Genomic DNA, 13,222 nt, shown 5'->3' on the forward strand with positions numbered 1-13,222 from the left:
TCTATTTTTTTTTGAGGTGGCTAATATATAAATTATTTTTCTGTCTTATTACACATGTATGACTCTGATTTTGGCATTTATCTTTTGTTTTTGAGAAAAAAATTTTATTTTCCACCTAGATCGGTCGACCTGCCACATGGACAGGTTGACTGGCCAAAACTTGAAAAATATGCCCAAATGATGGAATTGACACATTTTCATCTTTGAATGACCAAATTGAAACGTTTCAAACTACGGTGTGCAAATTGGAACATTGACTATCTTTGAGTGTGCAAAAGTGGTATTAACTCGTGAAGCCACGTGATATATTATCTACATTGAAAGCCAAAAATCCATAGAATGTATCAACTATAAAGACGAAATATAATTCTCGTCAAAAGCATCGAGTTGCAGAAAGTGTTGAGAGAAATCAAATCAACAATTGATGTTTTTACTTAGTCAGCAGGATTACATATCGTGGCATAGAAGTGATGATGAGTCAAACGAGCTTCAAGACTTATTTTTTGCTCATCCTCGTTCACTTAATTTGTTACGTGCATTTCCTCAAATATTGATTATGGACACAACATATAAGATTAACAGGTTTCGCATTCTATTTTTTGAAGTTGTCGGTGTTACATCCACGGAGATGACTTTTTGTGTTGCCTTTGTCTTCCTTCAATTTGAGAAAGAAGAAAACTTCACTTGGGCATTAAGTTGTTTACGAACTGCTATGGATGGGTGTTTATTACCACTGGTGGTGTTGACAGACAGAGATTTAGCATTGATGAATGTTGTGGAACGTGTGTTTCCCAAGTCAACAACTTTGTTGTGCAAATGGCATATTGGCAAAATTGTACTGGCAAAATGTAAGAAAATGTTTGAAGATAAGCCGACATGGGAGAGTTTCAACTCCATGTGGTGTCATCTTGTGGACTCTGAAACCCCTGAAGAGTATGCCATGAGGTTGTCATCTATCAAACAATTATTTCATAGGTATCCAAAAGTAATAAATTATATCAAAATGGTGTGGCTCGACAAGTATAAGGAGAAATTTATTGCGACAAATCGAGTTGAAAGTCAACATGCATGGCTAAAAAAGTGGGTAGGAACATAGTTACATTGACCAGTTTCCAACTCATTTGCATCCATATATTATCTCTGTGACTGATGTTATTGCTGATGAGAATTGTGGTTTTCGTGCTATTGCGTATGGCAAAAGGTGAAAATGCATGGCCTCGTTGAAGATATGATTTGCTAACCGAGCTGAATAACAACACTGATGAATATGCATCATTATATAGAAGTTATGAAAGGTTCTCGTTCATAAAAGAAGCATTGACGTTTTTTGAGAGAGATAGGTCTATATCGTTGATTCATTGGATGAATTTGTCTGACATGGGTCACTTGGTTGCATCATGGTACAATGTTATTTTCATTATAATTAGTGGATCGCAATCCAGACGTTTCTTCCATCGCGGTTTGCCCCACCACCACGAGAAGAACAATATGTGATATGTCTTGGACATGTTAATCAAATCCACTTTGTGGAAGTAGCCTTGGTTCCTAATGCTCCAATGCCTCCTATAATGATTCAATGGGGCACATTCAGGCACCATTGTGCAGTACAGTGGGGCATAAGTTATGAGCAAAACTTTAAAAACTACAGGCATTTATGGAATCCATTGAGTGTTTCCCAATTAACTGTACATTTAGATTCTGATTAGTATTTTATATGGACTTGTCTTTTCACTTCTCCGCAATATTGACTATTAAATAAAAATCATCACTTTCACTATTTTTATACAAATATATGATCAAATCAAATAATTGTATAAATATGTACAAATAAAAGCAGGGCAATGAAAAATTGAATAAAAAACGTGTATAATATCTCTGAAAATCTTGTTATTTTCATTAAGTGATTGAGTGGTAAAAAAACATATAGAATAAAAATATCAAAAAGTGATAATAAAACATGTAGAATAAAATATCAAAAGACGCGCTGAATTGTTTTTATTGAATTTTTTGATATGATTGATTGAAAAGGTGAAAACCTATGAACTTAGGTCTCTACATAGTAAAATTAGATCTGTATTTAGCCTCTCCCGTGAATTAGCGGGTGTGGATAATCCTGTCGAGTACTAAATTCAATCTGAATTAATCAATCAGACAGAGAGACAACAAAAAAGATCAATAAAGCATAAGAGATTTCGGGTAATACTATTGAGACCCCATTTTTACTATTTAAACCCCCTAATGAAAAGACATAATAGGGGTTCTACCGAGACAGATGGCTAGGTTTAGTACAATTTTTTTAGCACAGACTAAAGTGAAAAAACCTCATCATCTCTTTTCGTCCTTTACTCCTCTCCATCTCTCACAACCCTTCTTCTCTCTCCACACCCACAAACACCAGCAATCTCACCTCTTCGTCCCATGATTTTCGCCTCACATAATCTCAGATAATCTTCCTCTTCCTGTCATTAAAAACCTCGATGTCAAGCTCCTCATACAAAATAAACTCCAGAGCCTCATTCTATACCAAATCGAGTCATGAAGTCGGCGACGATGTAGGGGCTAGAGCTCCTGGCCATCCTTGTACAAGAAGAAGATTTTGAGAAAAAGAAGTGTTGGATGACTGTGAAAAGGGAACTGAGGAGGATGTAGTGGCTGGAGCTCCCCTAGCAATCCTTGTAGAAGAAGAAGATCTTGAGAAAATGAAGTGTTTGGATACTTGGATCTGAGAATGAAAAGAGAGCTGAGTTGAAAGAATACATTTTTTTCATTATAATTTCTGATGAAAATTTTAAAGTGGTGTTATTTTCCTCCCCAAAAACCTTAGCCATCGCAAAGCAAAACACCTTCAAGAGTGTTAGATCTAGGAGGAAGAAAAATATAACTTTAATCTGTAATGGAAAATTTTTTTTCAAAAAAGTTTAACTAGGAAGAAAATCTTATGAGAATGGTGCGATCTTGAAAGTAAGAACGAGGAAGAATCTCACAAGACAATCTTGAGAAAGTGAGATGGAGAGATAGAGATTGGAATGGAGAGAAGAAAATAAAGTGAGAGAGGAATGGAGAGAGAAACAGTTAAGTAAAGTCCTTTTTTTTAACCGATTGACAGTTATCACGTCATGAAGACGACCGTTAACACTTAATACTGCGTATAACATACAGACATACCAATTCTCAGAATCGAGACACTTCTCTTAACCAGATTTGATTGATCACCCTGAAATCCGGTCCGACCACTAGTCTCTCTCACTCTTGACACTCGCAAAACAAGAAACAAGACCGTACTCCCTCCCAAGGCTACTACTGGGTACCACTACTACCTCTATCTCTCTCGAGCTCCGAGACAGGACCCTTTTAAGAGACGTTACTCTCTGTCTCTTCCTATTAAGTAACAAATCCCCGGATAAGAAAGAGTAAACTCATTGAGAGAGCTTGAGGAAGGAGAGCGTCTAGAGTGGGCACACAATCTGCAACACAAAATAGCAAGACTTGGTTTTGGGGAAGCAATGGCGAGGGGATTCAAACTTCTCCTTGCTATTTCGCTGTTGATTACACATTTTGGTATCTCATTCCTTAATCAATATTCTTCCTTTACTCTATCTACAGCTTCAGTCTCTGCTCTGTTCCTGCATTCAATGCTTCTAGCTCTACTTGTGTGCTTCGACTATTTTATAGTCTCGATTAAGCCTTTTTTAGCATTGTTAACGAATTCATTCTGCATTTAGAGACTGATCTGCTATTGGGTTTCTCTTTCATTGCTTCCTTTGGTTCATTGCCTTGAAACTCTCTTGAATGTCTGTTATCTTAATCTATAAAACGACAGGCAGCACCGTCTCTCTTCATATGTGTTAAGTTTTCATGATTGAAGCTTCGATCAGCAAATGGATGTTGACCATTATGTTAAAAAAAGAAAAAGGGATATTTATAATAAGATTTCCCTAAATGGCCAACCTGATTCTGCAACAAAGTTAAATCATTGACGATTTTTTTAAATTGCAGGTAGTTGTGTGTTTACTATTTTATGAGGTTGTTAGGCTTTATGAGTTGGACAGATAAATTGCAGCATTGGTGTTTGCGGGCCCCTTTTGGTTTCCTTCAAAATACAATGCACTAACATGTAAAGCTCCTAAATTCTGATTTCAGAGGTTTTTTTTCACAGTGTAAGGATTTGCGAAGTTGGTAATGTAAAATTATAGCAGAAGTAAAGCATGTGGGGATTCGAGGGAAATAATCAAAACTCTTCAGTTTGCATCAGGTTCCTTGCATTTGATTACATATGCCGATATGCCCCTTTGGATATACTAGACATGAATGGAGGCCTTTAATGGGGAGTTTTCAAGTCAATGGGACTTGGGGACATTTGGTTCAATAGGATCGCTTTAATTGATACCTTTCCTCCCAAGTCATGGACCCATGGTGGAATGTGTAGCTTCATGGGAGAGTCTGTGGCTTGTTTCTCTGGTTCTGTCAGTATCTTGTGAAGATATTTGTTTCTCATTGCTCTGCTCACATGTTAAACCACTCTTGGCATGGTCACCAGAGCCGACTGTGCTGACTTGACCTTGTGAAGGTTTTTATTATATCTGTGATTCTTGATGTGATGAATGTTGCAGATGCTCCATCTGAGTGATTTCTTTTTTATATTTAACATTATTCTTGTTCGTTTTCTGTGAACCTGACTTTTTTGTAATTTTCCCATCTAACTTCTAATCTTGAGTTCATGTGACAATAAGAAAACATGGTTAAATGTTTGTTGTGTATGGAGAAATAACTTTTGCTGGAGGTTTGCATTTTCCTTTCATTGAACTTGTTTACCCTATTAAGAATCCACCTTCCTGTTAAGGGATGTATGTCTTGAAGAATGATGCAAAAAAGATGACCTTGTGAAGGTTTTTAGAAATTCTATTTCTTTATGTAGGCGGGGCTTTGGACTGCATATACAAAAGCAGTTTTCCTTCTCTCCTTGTATTTCTTGCTATTCTGGTTTTTTTCGCTGGAAAAACTATGTGGCTTTGCAGTTGATTAAATATTACATTGTGTCAATTGCGTGACAGACATCTGCATAGGAAGCACTATTGGAGTTTGCTATGGAAGAAATGCTGATGATCTCCCTACTCCTGATAAAGTGGCGGAGTTAGTTCAACAACGTAAGATCAAATATGTTCGAATCTATGACTCGAATATCCAAGTTCTCAGGGCCTTTGCAAACACTGGAGTTGAACTTATGATCGGAGTTCCAAATGCAGACTTGTTGCCATTCTCCCAATTCCAGACCAATGCTGACACGTGGCTAAAGAACAGCATCCTTCCTTACTACCCAGCTACAAAGATCACATACATAACTGTTGGTGCGGAAGTAACAGAAAGCCCTAACAATGTCTCGGCTATGGTTGTGCCAGCAATGCAGAATGTCCTCACAGCCTTGAAAAAGGTTGGCCTACACAAAAAGATAAAGGTTTCAAGTACCCATTCCCTTGGTGTTTTGTCCCGATCATTCCCACCCTCTGCAGGGGCTTTTAATAGCCGCCATGCATCTTTCCTAAGACCCATGTTGGAATTCCTTGCTGAGAATCAGTCACCTTTTATGATTAACTTGTATCCTTACTACGCCTATAGAGATTCCTCCAACAATGTGACTCTGGACTATGCTCTATTTCAGTCAAGCTCAGTTGTTATAGATCCAAATACTGGTTTGCTTTACACTAATATGTTCGATGCTCAAATAGATGCCCTTTATTATGCGCTGATATCTCTAAATTTCAGAACAATTAAGATCATGGTCACTGAGACAGGCTGGCCATCTAAAGGTTCACCCAAGGAGACTGCTGCAACTCCCGATAATGCCCAGACGTACAACACCAATCTGATTCGTCATGCCATCGATGATGCAGGCACTCCTGCAAAGCCAGGACAGGAGATGGATGTGTACATATTCTCCTTGTTTAATGAGAACAGAAAGCCTGGATTGGACTCAGAGAGGAACTGGGGATTGTTTTATCCTGATCAGACAAGTGTATATAACCTTGATTTTACTGGAAAAGGTGCGGTTGATACAACCACAAGCTCAAATCATACCAGTTCAAATGGAACCACATGGTGCATTGCTTCTAGCAAGGCTTCTGATCTGGACTTGCAGAGTGCCTTAGATTGGGCTTGTGGTCCTGGTAATGTGGATTGTTCTGCAATTCAGCCCAGCCAGCCTTGTTTTGAACCAGATGCTTTGCTTTCTCATGCCTCCTATGCATTCAATAGCTACTACCAGGAAAATGGGGCTTCTACTATTGCCTGCGGTTTTGGGGGTGCAGGAGTGACAGTTGACAAGAATCCAAGTACGTATCTGCAGAACTTACCTTTTTAATTAACGTATCTTTTGCTAGTTTGCCTGCTCTTTTCGAATATGAATGCTACTTGGGCGAGTTGCTTTTTGTTGTCAATGTGAAAAATCCATAAGCAATATCTGACTTTTATTAGTATAAATAAAGATAATCTGTTCATTCTATGCAGGCATCTGAACTCCGAGTTATGGGTTATATTGCCTAATGTCTACAAGTTTGACGTGTTCATATTCTAAATTTGCTTTTGGTCTGGAATCAAAATCCTTTATTAGAAATGTCAACTGACCAACCCTTTTTTTTTTATTTGCTGGTGTAGGCTATGATAATTGCTTGTATACGACCACTGGTACCGGGTGAGTTTCAAAACACCAGAAAAGCTTGCATTTCATTGACCTAATTGCTGTTAAATGTAATGTGCTGAACTTGATATGCAAAAAACATGCAGGACCAACAGAACAACATCATTAGGTAATGCAACTGCAATTGCTTCACCTACTTCTTCCGCACCAAACGAAGCTTTTTTTACATTGATTTCTGGCAGTCTTTTAATGGCATTGCTTTGGTTTATCCTCAATGTTTGAAAAGCTCAAGTTAGAGTTTTGAATCATGAATGAGAGATCAGAGATGCCGGTTTGCGATGTAATGGAGAGGTATCTCAACTCCATTGATTTTTCTGAGTCCTAGATTTGTATGATATCAGTAGGTGTTCTGAAGATTTTGTCGAAGAATACTCCATCAATGGAATAACCATATTTTTCTATTGTATGATAAATTGATAACCCTATTTTTTCCCCTACTTTTCCATTTTATTTACAGCGGGGAAATGGGTTTTGTTTCTGAAGTCATGATTTCCAGGTGATGCTAAAACTGCTCTTCCTGCACCACATTCAACTTTTCTAGATTTCAAGCCGCTTTGAAACAATCACCATAACTCCTACCCACCAGAAAAGTAGCAAAGAAGAAATTAAGAGTAACAAATTCCTTACCAAAACAAATTACACACAGCAAATGAAATCACTGTCTTATAGATAATTGACTCACTTAGCAATAATCAGATTACCATTCACCAAGAGAGGGAGAAAAAAAGAAGATAAAGATACCATATCCATCACTCTTACATGCACCATCACCTTTCTTTCCACACAATTCCTAGTACTTTAAACAGTTGTAATATTATTTCACTGCAGTAGACCATTTTAAACAGGAGTGTGGCAGATGCTAGTTTGTATAGAAGCCAATAGAAACTGCAACTTAAGACTGGACATTTGAAGCATCTAAAAACCCTGGTCGAGGAGATAATCGCCAAGCCTTTCAATGATAATGTTGCACTGCCCACCAGTCATAGGCTCATCATAGATACCAACAATTATAGCCATATTTGTCTTCTTAATAGTAGCACCTCCAGGTCCCTGAAATTAAATTAACAATTGCCAAGAGTTGAGCATGAGGGCACATATTCATTTGTGTACAACATAATGTAATTCTTAAAATGTAACCACACGTGCACACTTGTCTGTACAACATAATGAAGAAAGCCAAATAAAAATTGGATGCGAGTTCATCACCTTCTTCCCTCGAATGACAGCTCCAGCCTCGCCTTGGATCACCATATATTTGGAGCCACCAAGGTATAACCCTGTTGGTGCAAGTGAACCAGGTTCGTTAAAGTCATTCATGATGCCAGTAATTTCTTCAGGCTTCAACTGTGACGGCATTAACACTAAAAATGAGTTTATGTCCATCAAAAAGGAAATAACATGCATAGAATTGAAGGATACACAAGCCTATTAACAGTCATATATTGAGATTAAGAACTTATCTATTAGTCTCAGTGGAAATATCGGGATGTGCAAGGATGTTAAGTCCTAGGATTTTGTTCTGTTCAGTCTAGTATTAAATTGAAAGCACAAAGAAAAGGAAATACTAGTAAAAGAAACAAGATTGTCTAACTGAAAACAAACGAACTTCCCAGATGCTTCCGCAACCAAAGATACTTAGTCAAGGGAAACTTAACCAATATGCAATAACCAATATGAATTGTCCTGGCATAAAACCAAATTAATTTTGGGATACTGCAGATACCGATCTCAATCTCCATTCCACAACTCTTTCCCAAATAATATGTGTACGCATCACAAACAAAAAACTTCCCTCAAAGGGGAATTTTCTTGGACTTCATAACAAACATCAAACTCATAGGCACTAAAATACGTTTAGGTAACACAATCAATTCCCACAATTCCATTTAGCATAGAAAATTACCTAATTCCCCTTTACCCTCGGTTCAGTTGGCTAATCAATCACCAATCCATATCCAATAGACTATTAATGAAGAACACTGAGTACTCAACAAAAAAAAAAAAAGAACATAAGACTGGAAATCAAAACAGATATAAATGATTTCATCCAATTCAATTTGGAGATGCAGTGAATCACAATCAGTAACAAAGTACCAAATCCAATCAGCTAATCAATCAGACAGAGAGACAACAAAAAGATCCATTAAGCAGACGATAATCAGATCGCAACGGATACATCAAGGCCACATAATAATCAAACAAAGTAACAGAGTAATAGACTAGTAGTAGAATAATCAAGTACAAAGAAGAAAAACAGGGAAACCTGAGGGAAAGTGGAGCTCTGGGCCCAAACGCTGCCGTCATGGCCGAGGATAGCGGCAGCAGAGAGATGGTTGCCTTCGATTTCGCACATGAGATGGTCATCGACATAGGCTTGCCACGACATGTTTGCTTCCTTCGCTCCTCTTCTTCGTCCTCTTTCTTCTTTGACCAGCTGGTTGTATCTCTCTGTGCTCTATAAAACGCTTTAGAAAATGAATACCATTAATAAAAGGAGCATTAAAGCTTGGTAGTGGTTGGCCTCAACTAGTAACACTCATTGGGCTGGCCCACCAAGATATTATAAACTTTAAACAACGAAATACAGCACACCAACCAAATAATATAAAAAGCAATGGTGTATATGTGTATATATATATATATATATATATATATATATATATAATTATCATATAATATATTTAATTATGCGAGATATACATAACATACTAATAAAATTAGTATAGTAAATATATAAATTCTAACGAACCCCGCGTAGCTCAGTTGGTGAGTTGGGTCATATGCAATCTCGACTCTGAGTTCCAACCCCATCCCCTTCCCCTTTTAAAAAAATAAAATAATATATATATATATATGTAAAAATTGTGCATAATAATTGATTTATTGCTTCTCGAAAGCAGGGGAAAACTTAGCAAATCGGACGCATAATTTTATCTTAGAACCAAAGCCATATAAAGGTTTTATTCATTAGTTATAATTTCAAAAATATGAAAAATAACACTAATAAATCTCTATTAATAAAACTATCTTAATTTCTTGACATATCAAAATTTTTACTCACATTTTCATTCATTTTCCGCCCACAACTGAACATAGCATTAGTTTCAACCTGCAGAGCCAAAGATCCGGTCTATATCCCCACCATAATTTGAAAATGGGAAGGTCCTCAACCACATACTGTGGGACGATTCTCGTGAAGGATATAAATATATATATATCTATTCCTATTCTGCTTGCGGACTGTAAACTGAAAATGACGTTTTATCCTTCAATCTTTAAGGCATGGTCTATGGTCTGTTCTTCTCTGGCTTTATAATGAATAATTCATCATCATCACATGCATTTGTTTTCGTCATAACGCCCCAACGATATTCTCATTTATACTCATGTTCATAAGTTGGGTAAAATTTTACGTTGATTGTCAACCTATCACAATCCTCCTCCTTTATCCGGGGTTGGGACCGGCTTCCAACGCAGGCAGAGTTGGCGTTATAATGAATTGTTTAAGAAAAAGACCTGTATCATCATGATTTAAGCCATAAAAGGGACCTGCTGCCCATTGACAGCCCCAGATGATGATGATGATGCATAAGAATGTGTAAACCCACGTGAATAGATATGAAGGGGGGGGGGGGCAAAAATACGTTATAGCAATGCAACTCAAAAAAAACAAACATCTTAGTTCTCACATTGTTACTGTCTGCAACATCATCATCAAAAATTTAAGGCCTTTCAAGAAATCACATTCAAAAACCAGACAACAAACTGGAAAAATAATAAAGAAAAGGAGCCATGGTTGAACCCCAGAAAGAAATGCCTCGATCATGATAGAGCCAGGCGGCCTACAGACCCTGATCAACGAGGTAGTCCCCCAACCTTTCAACAACCATGTTGCACTGTCCTGGAGTTACAGGCTCCTCGTATATACCGAACACTAGAGCTTGGCTAGTCTTCTTTATGGTGACTCCTCCAGATCCCTGTCAAATAAAACAGCGAGCTTCTGTTAAGATCATGGAATAAAATTGTCATTCTAAGAATCTACGCAAGTTTGAGCTTAGGAATATGTTATGATTTACATCTTGGGGAATCCAAGATTCATTTAGAACATATAAAATAACATTATCATGATAAGCTTATGGAAATGGCCAAAATGGGCCGGCTACAATCACCTAATAGGACTTTCAAGGTCAACTGAGCATTCTAAATTTCGTCATTTCTCATTTATAACAAAATCACCTTCTTTCCACGGATGACAGCTCCTGGCTCTCCTTGGATTACCATGTACTTGGTGCCTCCCAAGTGTAAGCCTGTGGGGGCAAGGTGCCCTGGTTCATCAAAATCTTTCATGATGCCAGTTATCTCTTCAGGCTTGATCTGGATATAATTAGCAAAAACATAAGTACAAGAGATTGGATTGAGTTTCGAGGTTATGAACCATAAGAATAGGGAAAGAAATAAGAGTATTTCTCTTCCTGTCCATCTTAAATCATCAAAACCTAAGAACAATAATTAAACACGGGTTAAGGCACTGAAGTAATTCTCCGAACAATTGTGGAAACAGCAAAGAAAATCAAGCATTCTTTTATTATTGTGCAGACCACATGATGAAATTCAATAAGTACGATCAAATACCACGGGTGGCAATAAACTGCACATTTTTGGCACTTGTAAGATTATTTTTTGAAATGCAAAAAAATTATTAAGCAAAACCAAGGAGGTGCAGCCACACAAAGGGGGATTCATTTTATTTAGGCGGACAAGGAAAAAAGCAGGAAAAGAAATAAAAATAGCATATTCAAATTAGTACTTTCATTGTGCGTGGAACTCAAGACCTCCCACTCACTAAACAGGTGCAATCTGCGTAAGAAAATCATCAACAGAATAGTAAATAATTGGAACCGATATTGAAATGAATGTGCTACTCAATTGATAGTTGACTCAGTGGTGTATATGCTTTACTTGGAAAAAGCATTAATCTAGCATAATCCTATACTAATACTAGTATTTCATGTTCGGAAAAAAATAACTATACCCTCTACTTGCTTTCATGTAACACAACGAATGAAACAATTACACACTTGCTAGATTATTATGCTCATATGTACTTGAACATTCAACAACGAACATTGAAATCAAAAGGATATATATTGAAGTTAGGCAGCTCAAGAAGTTCAGTGTTGGTACTAAATATTGTGTTAGGGTGCTGAACACTTACAAGCTCAATGATCCAGGTGGAAAAAACATAACTTGCTCTTATGCACTATAATTATGTAATACAAAAAAACAATCACACATCATTGATACAAGCACATAGTATCTGCGGCCTTTGCCCCAACTAGATTCTTCGTGAATGTCATTAATCAAGGAAAATAATCTCTCTACATTCGTAAAGGACCATCTCATTAATACAATCGTGAAGCAGTATGGCATTATTTTAAGGAAAATGATCTCAAGGAATCCAACAAATATTTGATATAATTTTAAGAAGAATTAACATCTCATTGATATAATTAATCCAACCTGAGAGAATAACCAAATCAAGAGATTAATAATTTAAAAAACAAAATATATTACTAATATTTTGATAAACAATCCGCTGATTTCGAAAACATCATTAGCATGCTGGCTTTAACGAATCATGTAGCTGAACTCCTATCATAATCAAATCAAAGCAAAATAAAATCTAAAATGAAACACATTGTTGCAGCAATGGTTAATCTAACAAGCAAATTTTAGAAAATGCCACCCCGATTGAATCACAGGATTCCCACCTAGCTAATCAACACAGGATCCGAAATCGTAACGCATTGTCCTTTTAAAGGCCGATCCTACGCAAAACTGCCAGATCAATCAGAGATCACACAAACATGCAGGCTAAAAAGAGTATCCAAAAACAGATCACAGCCTATAAATAGAACAAATCAGTGACAATAAGAAAAGAGATACCTGAGGGAAAGTAGAGCTCTGGGCCCAGACGCTTCCATCATGGCCGACGATGGCAGCGGCGGTAAGATGCTGGCCCTGGCCATCGATATCGCACATCAAGTGATCGTCCACGTAAGTTTGCCACGACATTTTTCTTGGCTTCTTTCCCTCTTCTGTGCTTTGCTTTCTCTGGTTCTGTGGTTTTCTTCACTCTTATTATTGTTTCCTATTAGAAAACTGAACAATAAATATAGAGCGAAGAAGGAGGGAGAAGCTTTGAAAAAGCGAGAGATGACCATGGATCTGATCTGATGATGACGTTCCCTCCACCGTTATTTAATTTCTACCATTCACGTCCGCCTTCATCTTAGGGGCGCTCCTTCTTGGTTTTTACGGAGTCAAGCGTCATTTTACCCGCGGTTTTTTAATCTTTTTCTACGGTAATTGCTCTCCTGACTTCATTTGCAAAACGCTGTCGTTTTTACGGGACATGTCTGGTAAATAAAGATTTATTAATATTGACCTCCACCAATACATATTTTCATTGAATTTTTTTAATGAAAACTTTCCAACCCAACATACTCATCAAACAGCTAATTTCTCGCC

General features: G+C 37.2%; 3 protein-coding genes across 3 annotated transcripts; 1 reads left to right on the forward strand and 2 right to left on the reverse strand.

The window, feature by feature from the left end:
* Positions 1–2,289: 2,289 nt before the first annotated feature.
* On the forward strand, positions 2,290–7,208 carry LOC119993861 (glucan endo-1,3-beta-glucosidase 13-like). The gene is made up of 4 exons (XM_038841156.1): positions 2,290–3,558; positions 5,052–6,326; positions 6,649–6,685; positions 6,778–7,208. The coding sequence occupies exons 1-4, from the start codon at positions 3,504–3,506 to the stop codon at positions 6,911–6,913; spliced, it is 1,503 nt and encodes a 500-aa protein (XP_038697084.1). The 5' UTR covers positions 2,290–3,503; the 3' UTR covers positions 6,914–7,208.
* Positions 7,209–7,296: 88 nt separating this feature from the next.
* Positions 7,297–9,163, reverse strand: LOC119993862 (profilin-2). The gene is made up of 3 exons (XM_038841157.1): positions 8,955–9,163; positions 7,898–8,035; positions 7,297–7,741 (listed from the first exon to the last, which is right to left on the reverse strand). Exons 1-3 carry the CDS (start codon positions 9,075–9,077, stop codon positions 7,607–7,609), a joined length of 396 nt encoding a protein of 131 aa, XP_038697085.1. The 5' UTR covers positions 9,078–9,163; the 3' UTR covers positions 7,297–7,606.
* A 1,138-nt stretch (positions 9,164–10,301) lies between these two features.
* LOC119992955 (profilin-4) lies at positions 10,302–12,894 on the reverse strand. Its single transcript, XM_038839803.1, has 3 exons — positions 12,638–12,894; positions 10,928–11,065; positions 10,302–10,668 (listed from the first exon to the last, which is right to left on the reverse strand). The coding sequence occupies exons 1-3, from the start codon at positions 12,764–12,766 to the stop codon at positions 10,534–10,536; spliced, it is 402 nt and encodes a 133-aa protein (XP_038695731.1). The 5' UTR covers positions 12,767–12,894; the 3' UTR covers positions 10,302–10,533.
* Positions 12,895–13,222: the final 328 nt, after the last annotated feature.

Source organism: Tripterygium wilfordii, chromosome 23 (genome assembly GCF_013401445.1).
Source record: "Tripterygium wilfordii isolate XIE 37 chromosome 23, ASM1340144v1, whole genome shotgun sequence".
Lineage (NCBI taxonomy): Eukaryota > Viridiplantae > Streptophyta > Magnoliopsida > Celastrales > Celastraceae > Tripterygium > Tripterygium wilfordii.